The 23,903-nt window shown below is 43.1% G+C and overlaps 1 protein-coding gene and 1 long non-coding RNA gene across 2 annotated transcripts in view; one reads left to right on the top strand and one right to left on the bottom strand.

Moving 5' to 3' along the window:
- The window catches only part of YIPF4 (Yip1 domain family member 4), a 73,208-nt gene extending 51,701 nt beyond the window's left edge, over positions 1-21,507 (bottom strand). The window contains exon 1 of the mRNA XM_073557618.1: positions 21,241-21,507. Within this exon, the coding sequence (XP_073413719.1) occupies positions 21,241-21,322 (82 nt within the window). The 5' untranslated portion in view covers positions 21,323-21,507. The remainder of the gene's footprint in view (positions 1-21,240) is intronic.
- LOC141063527 (uncharacterized) lies at positions 21,503-23,030 on the top strand. The gene is made up of 2 exons (XR_012224894.1): positions 21,503-21,864; positions 21,975-23,030. It is a non-coding gene; the product is annotated as an uncharacterized lncRNA (long non-coding RNA).
- Positions 23,031-23,903: the final 873 nt, after the last annotated feature.

The raw sequence follows: 23,903 nt of genomic DNA, 5'->3' as shown, positions 1-23,903 counted from the left end.
GATGGGATTTCAAGAAATCCCATGCCCACTATGTGGGCATGGACGTCCGCGGCACACCCGCAGAAATGGACATGCGGCGCGACTTTCCAGACCACAGCATGTCTTTCTTTTACGGAGACGCGAACCTCCACAACATAAATTTTGCCCTTACAATGTATTGGACGTGGTGAATCTGCACGGTTCAATGAACACATTCGGATTTACCTGCGTTCAGTAGCCGGCAGCACTTTGTAAGCAGCGGACATGTTCTGCGTCCAAAGCGCTGCCAATTACTGAACGTGTGCACCTACCCCAATACATTTCTGTAGCACAGAATGTTGCCTGAACATAAAAATTCTTGTCTGGGGGAATTATTGTATCTTTAAAATGCAGAAATTTAAAATAAATGTTGCTTCTTTAAGCATAAGGGTATGTGCACACATCTTTAAAGAGGTTGTCCATTACTTTTACACTGATGACCTATCATTAGGCCCCCGGGCAAATAGCTGCTATAGGTGGCGGAGGCCACTGGCCGGAAATACACACTTGCCGAGCTGCTCTATCTACTTGTAGTGGCCACCATACACATCCGCCTATTTATTTTAATGGGAGGTGAATGTGTAGTAACCTATGACGGCCATAGCAAGTAAAGGGAGCAGCTCGGAAAGTGAGTACTTCCGGCCGGCGGCCTCTGACAACAGCTGATCAGCGGGGGTGCCGGGGTGTCGGACCCTGGTCAATCAGACATTAATGACCTAACCTAACGATAGGTCATCAATGTAAAAGTAGTGGACAACCTCTTTAAGGCCTCATTCAAATGTAAGTTTAAACACATACATGAAGGTAATGATACTGGTGTCAGTGTTTTCCCATCAGTGTGTCATTAGTGGTTTTTATGGATAGATGAAGAAGTTAAGTAGAAAGCTTCTCCTGTCCTTTGCAATATTAATTTCGAACAGCACATAGATTTCATCCACATACTATATGTATTTTTCGCGGACCAATAGGTACATTTTATCCATGTTGCCAGAAAAAAAATGGACATGTCTCCATGTGTTTTGCAGACACTCAGACAGTGAAAAAAAACACAGTCATGTGAATAGCACCATAAATTATGAGTTCATGTTCTGTGAAAAAAACAGCTAATACAACTCGTACATATAAATGAGGCCTAAGGCGTACGCGAACTGGGTGAGTTTTTCAAGAGGAAGATTTTTTACAGACAAGCCAGTGTTTTTCGTCTTAACCTCTTGGTGTCCACCAATACGTCTTTTTACTGACCTGCGAAAAAAGAGACTAACATCCTCGAAGGATGACAATCCTGTAGCTGGTAGATGTACACTATAGCTGACAACTTGCTGCATCAGCCACGATCAATGATGGCACCGATTATGGTTGTTCAACCCCTTAAATGCTGCTGTCAATAGTGACAACGGCATCTGGATGGTTAACCCCTTCGCACCCGAGCCTGTTTTTGCCTTCGTGACTGGGCCAATTTTTTCAATTCTGACCAGTGTCACTTTATGAGGTCATAACTCTAGAACGCTTCAACGGATCCTACTGATTCTGACATTGTTTTCTCATGACATATTGTACTTCATGATGGTGGTAAAAATTTTTAGATATGATCTGCACTTATTTGTTAAAAAAATCAAAATTTGGCAAAGATTTAGAAAATTTTGCAATTTTCAAACTTTTAATTTTTATGCCCTTAAATCAGAGAGTGATATCGGACAAAATAGTTAATAAATAACATTTCCCACATGTCTACTTTACATCTGCACAATTTTGGAAACATAATTTTTTTTTTTTAGGAAGTTATAAGGGTTAAAAGTTGACCAGCGATTTCTCATTTTTACAACAAAATTTGCAACACCATTTTTTTTAGGGACCACCTCACATTTGAAGTGAGTTTGGGGGGTCAATATGACAGAAAATACCCAAAATTGACACCATTCTAAAAACTGCACCTCTCAATGTACTCAAAACCACATTCAAGAAGTTTATTAACCCTTCAGGTGCTTCACATGAATGAATGGAATATGGAAGGAAAAAATAAACATTTAACTTTTTTCACAAACATTTTACTTCAAAACCATTTTTTTTTATTTTCACAAGTGTAAAAAGAGAAAATGAACCACTAAATTTTTTGTGCAATTTCTCCCGAATACGCCAATACCCCGTATGTGGGGCTAAACCACTGTTTGAGCACACGGCAGAGCTCAGAACGGAAGGAGTGCCGTTTGACTTTTTCAATGCAGAATTGGCTGGAATTGAGATCGGATGCCATGTCGCATTTGGAGAGCCCCTGATGTACCTAAACAGTGGAAACCCCCCACAAGTGACCCCATTTTGGAAATTAGACCCCCCCAGGGACTTATCTAGATGTGTGGTGAGCACTTTGAACTCCCAAGTGTTTCACTAAAGTTTATAATGTAGAGCCGTGAAAATAAAAAAAAATCATTTTTTTCCACAAAAATGATCTTTTAGCCCCCAATTTTTATTTTCACAAGGGTAACAGGAGAAATTGGACCCTAAGAGTTGTTGTCCAATTTGTCCTGAGTACGCTGGTACGCCATATGTTGGAGAAAACTACTGTTTGGGCACACGGTGGGGCTCGGAAGGGAAGTAGTGACGTTCTGAAATGCAGACTTTGATGGAATGGTCTGTGGGTGTCATGTCGCGTTTGCAGAGCCCCTGATGTACCTAAACAGTGGAAACCCCCCACAAGTGACCCCATTTTGGAAACTAGACCCCCCAAGGAACTTATATAGATGTGTGGTGAGCACTTTGAACCCCCAAGTGTTTCAGTAAAGTTTATAATGTAGAGGCGTGAAAATAAAAAAAATCATTTTTTTTCCACAAAAATGATCTTTTAGCCCCCAATTTTTATTTTCACAAGGGTAACGGGAGAAATTGGAACCTAAGAGTTGTTGTCCAATTTGTCCTGAGTCCTGAGTACGCTGGTACCCCATATGTGGGAGAAAACTACTGTTTGGGCACACGGTGGGGCTCGGAAGGGAAGTAGTGACGTTCCGAAATGCAGACTTTGATGGAATGGTCTGCGGGCGTCATATTGCATTTACAGAGCCCCTGATGTACCTAAACAGTGGAAACCCCCAATTCTAATTCCAACCCTAACCCCAACACACCCCTAACTCTAATCTCAGCCCTAACCATAACCACAAACCTAACACCAACACACCCATAACCTTAATCCCAGCCCTAGCCCTAACCCTAGCCCCTGCATTTTTTTTTTTTTTACTTTTTTTTTATTTTTGTCACAAGATCGCTGCCCTGCGATCTGACTTATAGTAACGCCACTTCACCTCTGATCATCTGTCAGTGTGAGATCAGAGGAGAAGCAGCGCTACTATGTGACAAGATCGCTGCCTGGCACATAATAACGCGACTTCTCCTCTGATCTCACCATGACAGATGATCAGAGGTGAAGCAGCGTTACTGTGTGACAAGATCGCTGCCTGGGATCGCTGCCTGGCACAGCTGTGCCAGGCAGCGATCAGCTGTGCCAGGCAGCGATCTAGTCACACAATAACGCTGCTTCACCTCTGATCAGCTGTCAGTGTTAGATCAGAGGGAGAAGCCGCGTTACAATGAGGGAGATCGCCGGGAAACAAGCAGCTTTCCCAGCGATCGCTCCCTTTTGGCTGCTGTGACGCTGACGTCATCGGGACCTGAACCAATCAGGTCTCGATGACGTCGGGGGTCCCAGCATGCATTGCGCACCGGGATCCCCACATTGGAAGGTATGTGGGGGTCCCGGGGGGCACAAAACCGCCGACAGTAGATAAACGTCGGCGCTGCACAAAGCCCAGCAAGCGCCAACGTTTATCTACTGTGGGCGGTCGTGAAGAGGTTAAAAGAGTGTGGAGGCTCCCTGTTTAACCCCATCGGCACCCTGAGATCTTGGTTGTGTGATCCTGATGTCTGCCATGGCAGTTCATGGCCAAATAACGGCCTTAAAGTCTGCCAGCTATAGCGGCTTGTTCAGAAGTTATCAAAATTTAGTTGGTTAAAATTAAAGTTTTCATTCCTGTCATACCACTTGGCATTAAATTCTTGAAAAGCACCTGAAGGGTTAATGAACTACCTGAAACCAATTTTGAGTACATTCAGGGGTGTGGATTTAAAAATAGTATTGCAATTGGGGTTTTTCCAATATATAGGACCCCCAAAGTCACTTCAAAACTGAACAGATCCATAAAAAAAAAAAAAAAAATATTAAAAAAAAATTAATTTCCTTCAAAAGATGAAAAATTACTGCTACATTTTGAAAGCTTCTAAAATGCTAACAAAATAAAATTACCGTATATACTTGTGTATAAGCCAACCTGTGTATAAGCCGACCCCCCTAATTTTGCCACAAAAAAACTCGGAAAACGTATTGACTCGCGTATAAGCCTAGGGTTAATGGTGGTCCAAGAAGATGCTCCATAAATACCCCCCATATGCTGCTGTACAAGGGTTAATGCTGCCCCATAAGATGCTCAATAAATACCCCCCATATACTACTACACAAGGGTTAATGCTGGCCCAAGAAGATGCTCCATAAATACTCCCCATATGCTGCTGCACAAGGGTTAATGATGCCCCATAAGATGCTCAATAAATACCCCCCATATACTGCTGCACAAGGATTAATTCTGGCCCAAGAAGATGCTCCATAAATACTCCTTATTTGCTGCTGCCGCAATTAAAGAAAAAAATAAAAAATGACATACTCACCTCTCCGTCGCTGGGGGCCAGGTACCAGTGTCCTGAGCCCCCGGCACCGGCGATATTTACCGGTCCCTGTTCCATCGCCCGCTCTGTCTCCCGTTTCTCTGCAGTGACGTTTAGCAGAGGGCGCACACTGACTATGTCATCACGCCCTCTGCTGAAGTCACAGCAGGACACGAAGACACAACGGTGCACGGCGATGGAACGGGGACAGGTGAATATTGCTCTGCCCCCATCATACTCACCCCTCCTGGCGCACGGTCTTCTCTGTAGCCCCTGCTTCTCCATCGGTCGTCTGCTTCCTGCATTCAGCGGTCACATGGTACCGCTCATTAAACTCAAATATGAGCATATTCATGAGTTTAATGAGTGGTACCACGTGACCGCTGAACGCAGGAAGAAAACGACCGAGGGAGAAGCAGGGGCTGCAGAGACGTGCCAGGAGGGGGTGAGTATGGTCTCTGACACCCCCGCTCCCCCTCCATCGCCCACCCCCCGGTATATGACTTGCGTATAAGCCGAGAGGGGGACTTTCAGCCCAAAAAAATGGGCTGAAAATCTCGGCTTATGCACGAGTATATACGGTTCATTTTAAAAACGGTGCAGAGGTAAAGCAGACATGAGGGAAATGTCATTTATTGAGTTGTACAAATATCTGGATAAGGCTGGAGTCACACACAACGTATATTAAAAAAAAAAACACTGTCCGTTTTTGACGGACCAAAATCGCACAAATGTTTCATGAACAGTGATCCATATGTCATCCGACTGTCATGCAAGGATGTGATTTTGTCGCATCTAAGCATCCATGTGACCGCCGTATGGCATCCGTACGGCGAGATTTTCTCGCAGGCTTGCAAAATGGACATATAATGGAGCCCAATGACAGGTTAAAACACAATCGAAAGAATAGATATATACACGTAGAATACGTGTGTGTGTGTGTGAGAATGAATGTATGTATGCATGCGGGTGTGTGTGTGTATATTTCATAGAGTTCTACATAGCAGAATATCCGCAAAATGAATTGCCGGCTTCTGTGAAATCATTCCCCAACCCGACATGAAATGACACATGGCTTACATACAGTAAACCATTTCATTATATTTATTTTTTTATATGTCTTTGACTAATAATTAGATAAGGGTTTGTGTGTAAAATTTGTGACATGTAGGTGTTAAATTAAGGGCCTGACAAAGGGGTGTTCAATGATGCCAAAACCGACTGAGACGGTTCTCTCTACGAATGGGTCTAGGTAACGAGCGTGACCTGTTTCGAGGTCCCGGGTATATGACAAGAGTTCAACCCCACAAGTTTGAACAGAGGGGGGGGGAATGTGTGGTGTGACTGGTGGTCAAGTGGTTAATGGGAGGTATGTATCACAGGGATGGCAGCTCCCTGTGATGTAGCCCGGAGTGTTTTTCTTAAGTGTACGTAGATTTTTAAGTAGTTGTTGTTCACATTTGGGTCCAGGCTACGGGTAGCTTTGAGAGTTGGGAGGGTTTGGCTACCCATGTGCCTCACTCCATGGTGAGGGGGCTCACTGTACCCAGTTTTGTCTGAAGATATGTGTGTGGTTGTGAATTTTGAGGACCTGTGATGAGGTCATGATCATGTGACTAGCCATGTGATAGCCTATAACCACTCCCAGTTACCTATCTAAGGAAGGCGTGTTGCACATGTGAGAGAGTGTGTTAGGAGTCTGTCAGCTTGGACAGAGCTCCAATGTTCCAGGGTCGGACGTCGCATAGCCTGGGGAAGTCGTGCCATAGAGTGATGAATGAGTGGAACAGGCTGCCACGAGAGGTGGCGAGTTCTCCTTCAATAGAAGTCTTCAAACAGAGGCTGGACAGACATCTGTCTGGGATGATTTCGTGAATCCTGCTTTGAGCAGGGGGTTGGACCAGATGGCCCAGGAGGTCCTTTCCAACTCTACAATTCTATGATTCTATGAAAAGGAGCGGACAGTCTTGAAAACCGTGTGATACTGACCGAGGTCAGAAAGAGACTGTGTGAATTGATATTTATCGGATACCTCTGAGGATAAGAGGGATCCGAGAACCTGTGTGGCCGATCCAACAGGTAACGGTCTTGACAACCGTGTGTTATACTGACCGGGGTCAGTGAGAAGTATTTTTCAGTGAGAGACTGTATTCATGTGTTGAAGCTGAATGTTTAACCCCTTACCTACAATTGACGTAATATTCCGTCCATGTGACCATGGACCTAATTACCATGGACGGAATATTACGTCATCGCGATCAGCGGCGCCCCCGACACGTTAACCCCTTGTACACGATCGCGGTGTACCGGGGGTTAAAGGGAAGCATCGGCAGGGAGGGGGCTCCCTCCGTGCTTCCCTGAGCCCCCCACGGCAGCGCAATGTGCAGCGCTGCTGCCGGGGGCTCCTTTCCTGCAGGTCCCCGGATCCAATATGGCGACGGGGACCTCCGGGGGCCTGCAGGAAGCTGGCTTCCTCAGTGCCTGCAAAGCGCAGGCATGAGGAAGCCTGTGCAGTGCCTGTGACAGATCGCTGATCTGTCACAGTGATCTGTGATGTGACAGATCAGCGATCTGTCACAGGACAGTTATGCCCCCCCTGGGACATTGTAATAAAGTTAAAAAAAAGTGTAAAAATAATAAAGAAAAAAAAAAAAAAAAAAAAATCGCTAAATAAATTAAAAAAAAAAAAAAAAAATATTCCCCAATAAATTAATTTTTTGGAAATTAAAAAAACAAAAAAACAATAAAAGTACACATATTTGGTATCGCCGCGTCCGTAACGACCAGCCCTATAAAACTGCCCCAATAGTTAACCCCTTAAGCGAACCCCTTAAAAAATAAAAAACGAAGCAAAAAATAATGATTTATTATCATACCGCCGAACAAAAAGTGCAATAACGCGCGATCAAAAAGACGCATATAAATATCCATGGTACCGCTGAAAACGTCACCTTGTCCCGCAAAAAACGAGCCACCATACAGCATCATCAGCGAAAAAATAAAAAAGTTATAGCTCGCAGAATAAAGTGATGCAAAAATAATTATTTTTTATATAAAATTGTTTTCATTGCATAAAAGCGCCAAAACATAAAAAAACGACCTAAATGAGGTATCGCTGTAAGCGTACTGACCCGAAGAATAAAACTGCCTTATAAATTTTACCGCACCCGGAACGGCGTAAACGCACCACCCAAAAGAAATTCATGAAACGCTGGTTTTTGTTAATTCTGCGTCCCAAAAAAACAAATAAAAAGCGATCAAAAAATGTCACATGCCCGAACATGATACCAATAAAAGCATCAACTCGTCCCGCAAAAAATAAGACCTCACATGACTCGGTGAGTCAAAATATGGAAAAATTATAGCTCTCAATATGTGGTGATGCAAAAACTATTTTTACAATAAAAAGCGTCTTTTAGCGTGCGACAGCTGCCAAACATAAAAACCGCCATAAATAGTAAATCAAACCCCCCGTTATCACCTCCTTAGTTAGGGAAAAATAATAAAATTAAAAAATGTATTTATTTCCATTTTCCCATTAGGGTTAGGGCTAGGGTTAGGGCTAGGACTAGGGTTAGGGCTAGGGCTAGGGCTAGGGTTAGGGCTAGGGTTAGGGCTAGGGTTAGGATTGGGGGTTTCCACTATTTGTGCACATCAGGTGCTCTCCAAACGCAACATGGCGTCTGATCTCGATTCCAGCCAATTCTGCGTTGAAAAAGTCAAATGGTGCTCCTTCCCTTCCAAGCTATTTCTCCTGTTGCCCTTAGGAAAATAAAAATTTGGGGGCAAAAATATAATTTTTGTGGAAAAAAATGTTTTTGTTATTTTCACGCCTGGGCGTTATAAACTTCTGTGAAGCACTTGGGGGTTCAAAGTTCTCACCACACATCTAGATAAGTTCCTTGGGGGGTCTAGTTTCAAAAATGGGGTCACTTGTGGGGGGTTTCCACTGTTTAGGTACATCAGGGGCTCTCCAAACGCGACATGGCGTCCGAACAGAATTCTAGCCAATTTTGCATTGAAAAAGTCAAACGGCGCTCCTTCCCTTCTGAGCTCTGCCATGCGCCGAAACAGTAGTTCCCCCCCACATATCAGGTATCAGCGTGCTCAGGACAAATTGCACAATAATTTTTGCAGTCCAATTTCTCCTGTTACACTTGGTAAAATAAAAAAATTGAACCTGAAGTAATTTTTTTTGTGAAAAAAGTTAAATGTTAATTTTTTTTAAATATTAAAAAAATTCCTGTGATGCACCTGAAGGGTTAATAAACTCCTTGAATGTGGTTTTAAGCACCTTAAGGGGTGCAGTTTTTAGAATGGTGTTACTTTTGGGCATTTTCTATCATATAGACCCCTCAAAGTGGCTTCAAATGTGATGTGGTCCGTAAAAATAAAATGGTGTTGCAAAAATGAGAGATCGCTGGTCAACTTTTAACCCTTATATCTTACTAACAAATAAAAATTTTGGTTCCAAAATTGTGCTGATGTAAAGTAAACATGTGGCAAATGTTACTTATTAACTTTTTTGTGTGCCATATCTCTGTGATTTAAGGGCATAAAAATTCAAAGTTGGAAAATTGCGGAATTTTCAAAATTTTTGCCAAATTTCCGTTTTTCTCACAAATAAACGCAAGTTATATGAATGAAATTTTACCACTAACATGAAGTACAATATGTCACGAGAAAACAATGTCAGAATCACCAGGATCCATGGAAGCGTTTCAGAGTTATTACCTCATAAAGGGACAGTGGTCAGAATTGTAAAAATTGGCCCGGTAGTTAACGTGCAAACCACCCTTGGTAGTGAAGGGGTTAAAAGACTGCTGGAAGCTGCCCCATAGATTAACATTGGGACGAGTGCAATGCGATTTTTTATTATTTTTTTTGTATCGCATTACACTCGTCCGTTTTTCTCGCTAGTGTGACTATGGCCTTAAAGGGATAATCATTCAAAGTTCAAAAATTGCAAATTTCTGATATTTTTGTAAATAAATGCAAAATGTATCAACCAAAATTTACCATCATCATAAAGCAGTATGTGTCACGAAAAAAACCCCCTTAAAATCAATGGGATATGTTGAAGCGTTCCAGTTATTACCACATAAAGTGACACTGGTCAGATTAAAAAAAAAAAAAAAAAAAACAGCCAGATCACTAAGGGGTTAAGTGTCTGTCGACTTTATGGTTGTTTTTTGAAACTTCTTTTGGGGATTGTCTTTTTTTTGCTTTTTTTAACTTGCATTGAAAAAAAAAAAAAAACAAGTGAGAAGCAATAAAGCAGAGAATGGACAAGTCGCTTCTTCACATCTCTGGAAACTTGAGGTGCTTAACCCTCTAACGTCCAATGACGGACATAGTCCGTCATTGGACGTCTGCTCTCGCGGTGAGCCTGCATCAAAGCAGGGATATGTCAGCTGTTTTGAACAGCTGGCTACTTTCACACTTGCATTTTTTTGCGCTGCGTTTTTGCGCATAAATGCGCATGCGTCTTTTTCCTATACTTAACATGGGTGCGCATTGTCATGCGTTTGTATGCGCATGAGATTTTTGTAGTGTGCACCCGAGCGCACAAAATGCATCCTGTTGCATTTTTTGTGCGTCCGACCTGTCTCACAAAACCGCATACAATGCGCAAGAAATTCACCCAAAAACACATTAAAGTCTATGGGAGCGCTGACGTGAGCATGGTAATGCGCACGTCAGCGCAAAAGAAATGCATGCTTTTTTTGCAAAAACCATGCGCAAAAAACAAGAAAACGCATAAAAACCGCATGATGCGCTTTTTATGCGCGTTTGCGCTGCACGCGCAGCGCAATAAAACTCAATTGTGAAAGTAGCCTAACATGTGCCCGCAATAGGCGCAGTGGCATCACGATTCACTTGTGCCTATTAACTAAACGCCGCTGTCAAACGCTGAAGTGCGCGCATCGCTGACCCCGTCACGTGATCAGGGGTCTGTGATGCATTGGCATAACAACCAGAGGTCTCATGGAGACCTCTATGGATGTTGGTGCTGCATTGCTATGAGCACCACCCGGTGGTCAGCGCTCATAGCAACGCAGTAATTCAGCTACATATAGGCGATCTGCTCATCGCCTATATGTAGCAGAGCCAATCAAATATGGGATAATAATCTTTATTTATAAAGCGCCAACATATTTCGCAGCGCTAACAGTTTCAAAACACAAGTCATAAGTAACAACGTTAACAAATACAGTAATTAAAGTAAAATAAGACGACCCTGCTTGTGAGAGCTTACAATCTACAATGAGGTGGGGGAGACACAAAGTACAGGTGTGTATTTACAATGATGTATTTACAATGATGGTCCAGCCATGTTGAGAAGGTGGGGGACAGAGATAGTAAATGGGCTACATACTCACACTTGCACATAAAATGACTTTGATTAGTGAACGTGATAGGTTGCTCTGAATAGATGTGTTTTGAGAGAGCGCCTAAAACTGTGCAAATTGTGGATAGTCCTAATTTCTTGAGGTAGAGCATTCCAGAGGATTGGCGCAGCGCGGGAGAAGTCTTGGAGTCAGGAGTGGGAGGTGCGGATTAGTGCAGTGGTTAGTCGAAAGTCTTCTGCAGAGCGCAGCGGTCGGCTAGGCCGATAGACAGAAATGAGGGAGGAGATGTAGGGGGGTGCCGCACTGTGGAGAGCTTTGTGGGTGAGAACAAGTACTTTGAATTGGACCCTATAATGAATGGGCAGCCAATGTAAGGACTGGCGAAGAGCGGACGCGTCTGAGTACCGATTAGCCAGATAGATGACCCTGGCTGCTGCATTAAGTATGGACTGGAGAGGGGAAAGTCGAGTAGCAGGGAGGCCAATTAATAGAGCATTGCAGTAGTCCAGGCGGGAGTGGATCAATGCGACAGTGAGGGTTTTTGTTGTTTCCATGGTGAGAAAAGGTCGAATTCTGGAGATGTTCTTTAGGTGTAGGCGGAAAGAGCAGGCAAGACATTATGGGATGTGAAGGAGAGGTTGGTGTCAAACGGAGGCTATTGAAGTATGCCAAATGTAAAAAAAAAAAAAGTTTTAAAAAAAATGAAATAAAAAAATATAAAAAGTTTAAGTCACCCCCCCTTTTGCTCCATCCAAACTAAAATATTAAAAAAAAAATGTACACATTAGGTATGGCCACATTCAGAATTGCCCGATCAATGGAAAAAAAGGATTAACCCAATTGCTAAGTGGCGTAGCGAAGAAAAAAGCCCTCACCCAACCCCAGATCATGCAAAATGGAGACGCTACGGGTCTTGGAAGATGGTGCAGTTTTTTGTTGGTTTTTTTTTTTTTTTAAACAAACTTGGAAAAAAAATTTCACCACTTAGATAAAAAAAAGAATCTAGACATGTTTGGTGATTATGAACTTATAATGACCTGGAGAATCATAATAGCAGGACACTTAGCATTTAGTGAACCTAGCAAAAAAGTGTGGGACTGCACTTTTTTGCAATTTCACTGCACTTGGAATTTTTTTTCCCGTTTTCGAGTACACGACATGGAAAAACCAACAGTGTCATTCAAATGTACAACTCGTCCCACAAAAAAACAAGCCCTCACATGGCCATATTGACGGAAAAATAAAAAAGTTCTGGCTCTGGAAAGAAGGGGAGGGAAAAAATGAAAATGTAAAACCAAAAATACCCCTGGTCGTTAAGGGGTTAGAAGCTCAAGAGATAGAACATATGGACAGAAATGTATTTTATACTGCAGTGCATATGTTTATTATTTATCAATATTTCGCAAATTTTTCAGGAGGGTTATTGTGAACATTCTCTAAAGACTCACTAACACTGTGGTATAACACGGCCAAGTGCTAGCTGATGTTTTACCGGATAGCACTCGGCCCAATGTTATTCTATGGGGCAGTGCAGATCAGCCATTATTTCCTCAAACTGATTCGGCACAAGAAAACAATCGCAGCATGCTGCTGGTGTAGAGACACTGGTTATACGTGTGGTGACAACGTATTTGCATCTTTGCCAATGTTCAGCAACTGTTAACATTTAGGCTATGTTCATACTGAGCGTTTTCTTAATACATTTTTCATGCAAATTTCCACCTGTGTTTACAGTACCACAAAGTTTATGAGATTTCAGAAATCTCAATGCACAAGCGGGGGGTGAATAATTATGCACAGTGAAGTTTTCAGTTATTTTATCCTATTTGTTGTTTGCTTCACAATAAATAAGAACTAAAGTTCACAGTTGTAGGCATTATCTTTCCATGAACGGATGCAAACCGTCAAAAAAAAAAAAAAATCAATCAGTGAACTTTCAGGTTACGAGGTAGCAAAATACAAAAATGTCAAGGGAGTGAATACTTTCACATGCCACTGTAAACACACAAACAAACATTTTTTTATATATATTTTCTTTACATAATTTATCCACAAAAATCATAAAAATACCTAGGAAACTTGTACATTTTCCACTGTAAAAGGAGGATTCATAAGAGCTCCAGTTACAGGAGAAAGCAGCTCACTACAGTGAAAGACGTTATTGGCACAGCTGATCTGGGTTTACTTAGTTCTGGCAGCTCTGTTATACTGGGCAAACAACTAGCGATCATGTGATTGAGAGAAGCTTCAGCATAACGCTTTCTGAGTAACAAGTAGACACTTAAAGAGAAAAAAAAAACAGAAGTGGCAATAAACTGCTCCCGTCGTCTCTGCAAGGTCCATTGTTAGCCACGTGCAGTAAAGGTACAGTGGTGTGAAATTAAATCTCAAGACCAAGCGCTATCATTTTGGTTCACAGATTAAGCATTGGATAGATTACAAATGTCCTACTATTTTGTGTTTACAGCTCCTAGGCAAATCTATGTATGGTTGGTTGGTTATCTGTTCCCTACTTTTTGCGAACACACTAAAGGGCCTGTCCCACTAAGCGATATCGCTGTGTGTGATACTTACCTACGACCCGCTCCCCCGCTGGTTATCGCTGATCGCGCGAGAACGTCCTGGACTGTTTCTCGTCGTCAGCTTCCTGTGGAGAGAAGAGCGTGGACGCGGGCGGGAGAACGCAGGATCGCCTAGTGTAACAGGTAAGTAACAACCCCCGTCCCCAGCTATGTCGCTGGTGAGATCTGCCTGTTTGGCAGCTCACTAGCGACCACTTAGCGATGTACCAGCGATCCTGACCGCGTCATATCGCTGGTCTGGATCGCTGGTGCATTGCTAAGTGTGACAGTACCTTAAGTGTGTTTTAGTGTATACTAGATGAGAAGTTCTCCCACCGTGTACCAATGGCGCACAGTATTTTGGGCAGGGCTGTGGAGTCGGAGAGTCTGTGTCTATTTTGGTGGACCTGTAGTCGGTAAAAAATGGACCAACTCCTAAAATATATAATAAATTGGGTTCATCGGTACAATGCAGGATGTGCCGCAAATGTTTTTCATAATAATTTGGTAAAGTTATGAAATGTCCGCTCTGTTCCTGATCTAAGGATCTCGGCTTTTAGTGCAGATGAATCTGTGCTGCACTTTATGTACATGCTCAGTAGTGACCAGTGCTGTGGGGTCAGAGATGAGACGAATCTGTGCTGCACTTTATGCACATGCTCAGTAGTGAGGCAGTGCTGTGGGGTCAGAGTGGAGATGAATCTGTGCTGCACTTCATATACATGCCCAGTAGTGACCAGTGCTGTGGGGTCAGAGTGGAGATGAATCTGTGCTGCACTTTATATACATGCTCAGTAGTGACCAGTGCTGTGGGGTCAGAGTGGAGATGAGTCTGTGCTGCACTTTATATACATGCTCAGTAGTGAGGCAGTGCTGTGGGGTCAGAGTGGAGATGAATCTGTGCTGCACTTTATGTACATGCTCAGTAGTGACCAGTGCTGTGGGGTCAGAGTGAAGATGAATCTGTGCTGCACTTTATGTACATGCTCAGTAGTGACCAGTGCTGTGGGGTCAGAGTGAAGATGAATCTGTACTGCACTTTATGTACATTCTCAGTAGTGAGGCAGTGCTGTGGGGTCAGAGTGGAGTTGAATCTGTGCTGCACTTTATGTACATGCTCAGTAGTGACCAGTGCTGTGGGGTCAGAGTGAAGATGAATCTGTGTTGCACTTTATGTACATGCTCAGTAGTGACCAGTGCTGTGGGGTCAGTGAAGATGAATCTGTACTGCACTTTATGTACATTCTCAGTAGTGACCAGTGCTGTGGGGTCGGAGTGGAGATGAATCTGTGCTTCACTTTTTGTACATGCTCAGTAGTGACCAGTGCTGTGGGGTCGGAGTGGAGATGAATCTGTACTGCACTTTATGTACATGCTCAGTAGTGACCAGTGCTGTGGGGTCAGAGTGGAGATGAATCTGTGCTGCACTTTATATACATGCTCAGTAGTCAGGCAGTGCTGTGGGGTCAGAGTGGAGATGAATCTGTGCTGCACTTTATGTACATGCTCAGTAGTGACCAGTGCTGTGGGGTCAGAGTGAAGATGAATCTGTGCTGCACTTTATGTACATGCTCAGTAGTGACCAGTGCTGTGGGGTCAGAGTGAAGATGAATCTGTACTGCACTTTATGTACATTCTCAGTAGTGAGGCAGTGCTGTGGGGTCAGAGTGGAGTTGAATCTGTGCTGCACTTTATGTACATGCTCAGTAGTGACCAGTGCTGTGGGGTCAGAGTGAAGATGAATCTGTGCTGCACTTTATGTACATGCTCAGTAGTGACCAGTGCTGTGGGGTCAGAGTGAAGATGAATCTGTACTGCACTTGTACATTCTCAGTAGTGACCAGTGCTGTGGGGTCGGAGTGGAGATGAATCTGTGCTTCACTTTTTGTACATGCTCAGTAGTGACCAGTGCTGTGGGGTCGGAGTGGAGATGAATCTGTACTGCACTTTATGTACATGCTCAGTAGTGACCAGTGCTGTGGGGTCGGAGTGGAGATGAATCTGTGCTTCACTTTTTGTACATGCTCAGTAGTGACCAGTGCTGTGGGGTCAGAGTGGAGATGAATATGTGCTGCACTTTATGTACATGCTCAGTAGTGACCAGTGCTGTGGAGTCGGACTGGAGATGAATCTGTGCTGCACTTTATATACATGCTCAGTAGTGACCAGTGCTGTGGAGTCGGAGTGGAGATGAATCTGTGCTGCACTTTATGTACATGCTCAGTAGTGACCAGTGCTGTGGGGTCGGAGTGGAGATGAATCTGTGCTGCACTTTATATACATGCTCAGTAGTGACCAGTGCTGTGGGGTCAGAGTGGAGATGAATCTGTGCTGCACTTTATGTACATGCTCAGTAGTGACCAGTGCTGTGGGGTCGGAGTTGAGATGAATCTGTGCTGCACTTTATGTACATGCACAGTAGTGAGGCAGTGCTGTGGAATCGGAGTGGAGATGAATCTGTGCTGCACTTTGTATACATGCTCAGTAGTGACCAGTGCTGTGAGGTCGGAGTGGAAATGAATCTATGCTGCACTTTATGTACATGCTCAGTAGTGACCAGTGCTGTGGGGTCGGAGTGGAGATGAATCTGTACTGCACTTTATGTACATGCTCAGTAGTGACCAGTGCTGTGGGGTCGGAGTGGAGATGAATCTGTGCTACACTTTTTGTACATGCTGAGTAGTGACCAGTGCTGTGGAGTAGGAGTCGAAATGAATCTGTGCTGCACTTTATGTACATGCTCAGTAGTGACCAGTGCTGTGGGGTCAGAGTGGAAATGAATCTATGCTGCACTTTATGTACATGCTCAGTAGTGAGGCCGTGCTGTGGGGTCGGAGTGGAGATCAATCCATGCTGCACTTTATGTACATGGTCAGTAGTGAGGCGGTCTGTGGAGGTGAAAGTCAGGGAATTTGATGAGTCGAGAGCTACTGGTTTGGTTTACCGACTCCACAGGTGTGTATCTGTAGACTGCACCATGAAGAATGATAGAAAAAAAAAAAAAACAATGCTGTGTGCAGAAAAGCCTTATATGCTATACCCGTGCAACGGACGCTGTAAGTGTGTGTGATAGGTGCCACAACGGTATCCATTACATATACTGTATGCGATTATGGTATTGTTACGTTAATGGAGAGATCATGACATCAGGCAGCATATCACACATACATATATACAGTGAAGACACAGCACATGATGTGGTGGCACTGGAGAAGGGACACAGGTAATATACAGTACATGGCACAATAGAAGCTCCGTCACCACAGGTAGTGTGTATATTCTATACATACATGTGTGTAGTATACGTAGTTACTCCCTTGCACTGTATACCATACGCAGGGTTTATATACACACAGGGTTATATACACACTGTAAATCATACGCAGGGGTTATATATATACACACACTGTATATCATACGCAGGGGTTATATATATATATATATATATATATATATATATATATATATATATATATATATATATACACACACACACACACTGTATATCATATGCAGGAGTTATATATATACACACACACACACTATATCATACGCAGGGGTTATATATTCACACACACTGTATATCATACGCAGGGGTTATATATATATACACACACACTGTATATCATACGCAGGGGTTATATATATACACACACACTGTATATCATATGCAGGAGTTATATATATATACACACACACACTATATCATACGCAGGGGTTATATAGTGTGAGGTAGCGCTGTCATTCAGTTATGGGATCCTCGCTATGCAGAGAATAGAACACATCCGGCACCGGGTTTTCATAAACCATAGCATTGTCCATGCGGTTTATTCCTCCATCACAAACCACAGCAGCAACATAAACTTCACATTACAGCATAGCGTCCATTATAGAGCTTCACTCTGGTTATCCTTATATCACACAGGTAAAGCAAATGTCAATCACACAGGCTCTTCAGCCTCAGTGTTATCTCACCCCATCAGGGTCACTCATGCTTCCTTCACCATCATGCGGCAGACGTCCATTCCCTCCAGGCTATTACCAGGCACGTTCAGCCATTACACACAGAGTTCACTTGCTGTCAGAAGGCAGCCCCCATCTCTCTCTCAGACAGGGCCTTCCACACTGGACCAACCAGGTCCCAGCATTCACCACATGAGACCTACCCTGGCCACATTATATGGTCCATAGCCACGCCCACCGGGTCACATGCCTATGACCTCATCACAGGTCCTTCAACCACTCACACTCTTTACAACAGTGTTCTTTAAACACACCCCCTGGGTGGGCTTGTAGGTAACCAGGTCCGCCCATCTCCCTAGTTACCTGGAGACTTGTCCCTGACACATTGAAGCAACACCTCAGCAATGTTATTGCTGATCCACACACATACATAAGTCTCCATCTCAAGGCCACCCACCTTGAGATACATAACGGTCCTTCCATATTCTGCCACTCATCCTCTCTCTTGGGACATCCACACTGCGCCCCCTAGCAAACACAGTGGTCATTACACCACAATATATACATACACTGTATATCATACGCAGGGGTTATATATATATATATATATATATATATATATATATATATATATACACACACATACTGTATATCATACGCAGGGGTTATATATACACACACACTGTATATCATATGCAGGGGTTGTATATATACACACACACTGTATATCATATGCAGGGGTTATATATATATATATATACACACTGTATATCATATGCAGTGGTTATATATACACATACACTTTATATCATACGCAGGGGTTATATATATATATATATATATACACACACACATACACACTGTATATCATACGCAGGGGCTATATTATATATATATATATATATATATATATATACATACACACACAATGTATGATACGCAGGTGTTATATATACTGTATATCATACACAGGGGTTATACATACACACTGTATATCATACGCAGGGGTTATGTATATACACACAATGTATATGATAGGCAGGGGTTATATACACACACTGTATATCATACGCAGGGGTTGTATATACACACACAATGTATGATACGCAGGGGTTATATATATTCATACACACTGTATATCATACACAGGGGTTATATACACACACACAATGCATATCATACACATGGGTTATATACACACACAATGTATATCATACGCATGGGTTATATACACACACAGTATATCATACGCAGGGGTTATATACACAACACACTGTATATCATACGCAGGGGTTATGTATATATACACACACACTGTATATCATACACATGGGTTATATACACACATTGTATATCATACGCAGGGGTTATATACACACACACTGTATATCATACGCAGGGGTTATGTATATACACACACTGTATATGATAGGCAGGGGTTATATACACACACTGTATATCATAAGCAGGGGTTATATATACACACACAATGTATGATACGCAGGGGTTAGATATACTGTATATCATACGCAGGAGTTATACACACACACACACTGTATATCATAAGCAGGGGTTATATACACACTGTATATCATAAGCAGGGGTTATATACACACACACACTGTATATCATACGCAGGAGTTATATACACACACACACACTGTATATCATACGCAGGAGTTATATACACACACACATTGTATATCATACGCAGGGGTTATATACACACACTCATTGTATATCATACGCAGGGGTTATATACACACACTGTATATCATACGCAGGGGTTATATACACACACACACACACACACATTGTATATCATACGCAGGGGGTTATGTACACACACACACATTGTATATCATACGCAGGGGTTATATATACACACACACATTGTATATCATACGCAGGGGTTATATACACACACACATTCTATATCATACGCAGGGGTTATATACACACACACATTCTATATCATACGCAGGGGTTATATACACACACACACATTGTATATCATACGCAGGGGTTATATACACACACACACACATTGTATATCATACGCAGGGGTTATATACACACACACATTGTATATCATACGCAGGGGTTATATACACACACACACACATTGTATATCATACGCAGGGGTTATATACACACACACACACATTGTATATCATACGCAGGGGTTATGTACACACACACACATTGTATATCATACGCAGGGGTTATGTACACACACACACATTGTATATCATACGAAGGGGTTATGTACACACACACACATTGTATATCATACGCAGGGGTTATATACACACACTCATTGTATATCATACGCAGGGGTTATATACACACACTGTATATCATACGCAGGGGTTATATACACACACTGTATATCATACGCAGGGGTTATGTACACACACACATTGTATATCATACGCAGGGGTTATGTACACACACACATTGTATATCATACGCAGGGGTTATATACACACACTGTATATCATACGCAGGGGTTATATATACACACACACACACACACATTGTATATCATACGCAGGGGTTATATATACACACACACATTGTATCTCATACGCAGGGGTTATATACACACACACACATTGTATATCATACGCAGGGGTTATATACACACACACACATTCTATATCATACGCAGGGGTTATATACACACACACACATTCTATATCATACGCAGGGGTTATATACACACACTCATTGTATATCATACGCAGGGGTTATATACACACACTCATTGTATATCATACGCAGGGGTTATATACACACACTGTATATCATACGCAGGGGTTATATACACACACTGTATATCATACGCAGGGGTTATATACACATACACACATTGTATATCATACGCAGGGGTTATATACACACACACATTCTATATCATACGCAGGGGTTATATACACACACACATTCTATATCATACGCAGGGGTTATATATACACACACATTGTATATCATACGCAGGGGTTATATACACACACATTCTATATTATACGCAGGGGTTATATACACACACACATTGTATATCATACGCAGGGGTTATATACACACACACATTGTATATCATACGCAGGGGTTATATACATACACACATTGTATATCATACGCAGGGGTTATATACACACACACATTGTATATCATACGCAGGGGTTATATACACACACACATTGTATATCATACGCAGGGGTTATATACACACACATTCTATATTATACGCAGGGGTTATATACACACACACATTGTATATCATACGCAGGGGTTATATACACACACATTGTATATCATACGCAGGGGTTATATACACACACACATTGTATATCATACGCAGGGGTTATATACACACACATTCTATATCATACGCAGGGGTTATATACATACACACATTGTATATCATACGCAGGGGTTATATACACACACACACTGTATGTCATACACAGGGGTTATATACACACACACTGTATATCATACACAGGGGTTATATACACACACACACACTGTTTCCGTACACCCCCTGCCCGTGCTGAGCTGGCAGACATGCCTTTATTCCAGTCGCTGCCCCGCACACACCTCTGCCCCCTGCCTGTGTCAGTACTAGGCCTCACCTTCTGCCTCGTTAGACGACACGAAGGTGAAGTCCCCCGGGTTGTTGTTATGGGGGTGCAGGGGAGGGCCCGGCGGCTGCATCCTTCTGCTGCTGGGGTTGATGTTGGTGACGACGATGACGTCTCAGGCCAGCTCCACAGGCTGTACGTGGGGAGGAGTACGTCGTGACGTCACGCACATACCAGGGCACCAGTTCACGCCCCGCCCACTGCGGCTACGTCATCGGGCGGCGACAAGCAGCTCGGGTCAGCTACAGGAAGTAATAGCCCAGTCTCTGCAGCCTGAAAGCCCCGCCCGCACGGCCACGCAGCGGCTCCGAGTACGACACATCCGCCTGGCTGCCAGAGTTTACCTATACAGTGGTGTTTGTGTCGTTTCAAGTTTATTAATAAAGCTTTGTTGTTCAAAATGGAAGTAGAGGCAGAGGGCGCAGCAGCACCGCTGTAATTCTCGTGACGTCACTGCAGGACGCCGCCGCCGGGATTTCTCTTTTTATGGACTGAGACGTTCTGGACCTGATGAGACAGAGGATTTGTTTTCCCTTCCGCATTACGTCATTCTAGAAGTCCAGCCTGTTTTATTCTCACATACCGTGGGGGTCTGGGCCGTGTCTAATGAGAAATGTAGATATTTGGGGACCTTACAAATATTTCTTGGATGATTTTCTATAATGACGGCTTGTGCCATAAATGGAATAACAATATTTATCTTTTTCTCTGTGTGTCATTGACAGAATCCTATTTGTATCAGCAGTGCTCGGTGACATGAGCGGCACATCCTCCTTATCCCATAACATCCACCCCAGCTGTGATCTCATGTAGTCTTACATGTCACACACTAAGGCCGTGGTCACACCTTGCGGAAATGCAGTTTTTTTTGCTGTTTATTTTTCGTGCAGAAAATCTGCTTTGAACTGATCGTGCAATGGCCGAGATCTGCTGCTCCCTTCTGCCTCTGCGCGTCTAGCCGTGTTGTTGAACCTTGCACCTTTTCGATCTTCTGGAAAAAATTCATAGAAAAAGAAAGCAGTTGTGCTTTTACATGCAGAATCTTAAATTTTCTGTACTAAAAAAACATTGCTTCAAATCTGTGTCGAATAAATGGGGAAATGCAGCAAAAAACCCACAACAGAATGCAATAATTGGAGTGGGTTGTTTATTGTATGGAACTAGAATTTACACGACATGTGAGCAGGGAGAATGATTCATAGGACTCAGACTATCGGCCACGTCTGTAATCTGCTGGACGGAGGCCTGAGCGCTGCCTGGTACCTCTCGGCATCTGCAGATCTTCTCATTACCCGGCCTTGATCGATGTTAGATGTACATCACGCGTCAAACTGGCTGATCAACATCAGGAGGTCGCAGTTCTCGGGGCTCCCTTCCACAGATAACATAACCTGGCCAGTGGCCCAGGTGCTCCTATCTGAGTCACACCGACTATGGAAATGAAGAGAACAACATTCCTTAAGCCAATGAGCTGAATCACTACCTCCAGACTAGTCCTGCCTGGTATTCAGGTATCTAGGGGGGCAGGTGGTACATTTGCCTCAGGCTCACCCGGGAGGGGTCGCCTGATGCAGCATCTGAAGTGTCTCACCGGTGGCTGCATTTTGCCAACCCCCACCCAGACTTGGGAGTCAGCCATTCTCTGTGCTGGATGTCAAGGTGACACCAGCCTCAGAGAAGATACAACGCATCGGCTCCCAGTAATCAATTGTACCTGTGTGTTATGTGTTTAAGGCGGGGTCAGACTTTTGAGAAAATCTCAGGAGTTTCACACGCCAATACCCGGCACTGCCCTCAACACTTAGGCCTGTTTCACACTTCCGTTTTTGTGTCCGCCAAACGGATCCGTTTCCGTTTTTTTGACGGAAACTGATGCAAACGGATCCGTTTTTTTTACGGATCCGCGGTAACCGTAATGGAAGTCTATGGGACAAAAAAACGGATCCTGCAAAAAATGGCGGATCCGTTTTTTTACGGAAAACAACGGATTTTGACGGATTTGAAAAAACGGAAGTGTGAAACAGGCCTTAGATCGAAGCTTTCAGCTGCATGTATTTCTACGTGCATGACGTGTGAGACTCCTGAGAGTTTCCTCATAAGTCTAACCCCGGCGCGTTAAACTGAATTCTTGCCTCAGGTGCTGGGAAAGCTAGATACACCACTGGATCCTCTAATCACACTCACCCGAGTCTGATTGATGTCCTACATACCACATAAGGATAGACGTGAGACTTCAGCTGTCCTACCATGACATGAGTTTTTTGCGGATGTGGACGTAATTAGAGGATCCCAGGCAGGACTAGTCTGGTGGGAGAACGCCCTGCTTCATTAGTCCCGACTCCTTTGCATGTGCCAAGCTGTGGATTAAAGTTCACTTTTAAAAGAATTGTTGGTGTGGCACTTAGAAGTCTTTACTAGAATACAACAATGAACATACCAAGATGGTAGCAGGGTGAGATGGTTGGTTATTGGGCCTGATAGGTTCCCTTTAAAGGGGTTTTTCCAGTACTTTTATATTGATGACTGATCCTTACAGCACTCACCATGTGCGATTAATATTGTATTATTTTTATAATACCTGCATCACGTTTGTGGTTATACCAATTCTTTGTACTTTTTTTTTCTTTTTTTTTTTACATAATAAAACATTTTGT

Source organism: Dendrobates tinctorius, unplaced genomic scaffold (genome assembly GCF_039654945.1).
Source record: "Dendrobates tinctorius isolate UK_male_01 unplaced genomic scaffold, ASM3965494v1 ptg000250l, whole genome shotgun sequence".
NCBI classification, from domain to species: Eukaryota; Metazoa; Chordata; class Amphibia; order Anura; family Dendrobatidae; genus Dendrobates; species Dendrobates tinctorius.
The sequence above is the reverse complement of the archived record's forward strand: the minus strand, read 5'-3'. Positions and strand labels throughout refer to the sequence as shown.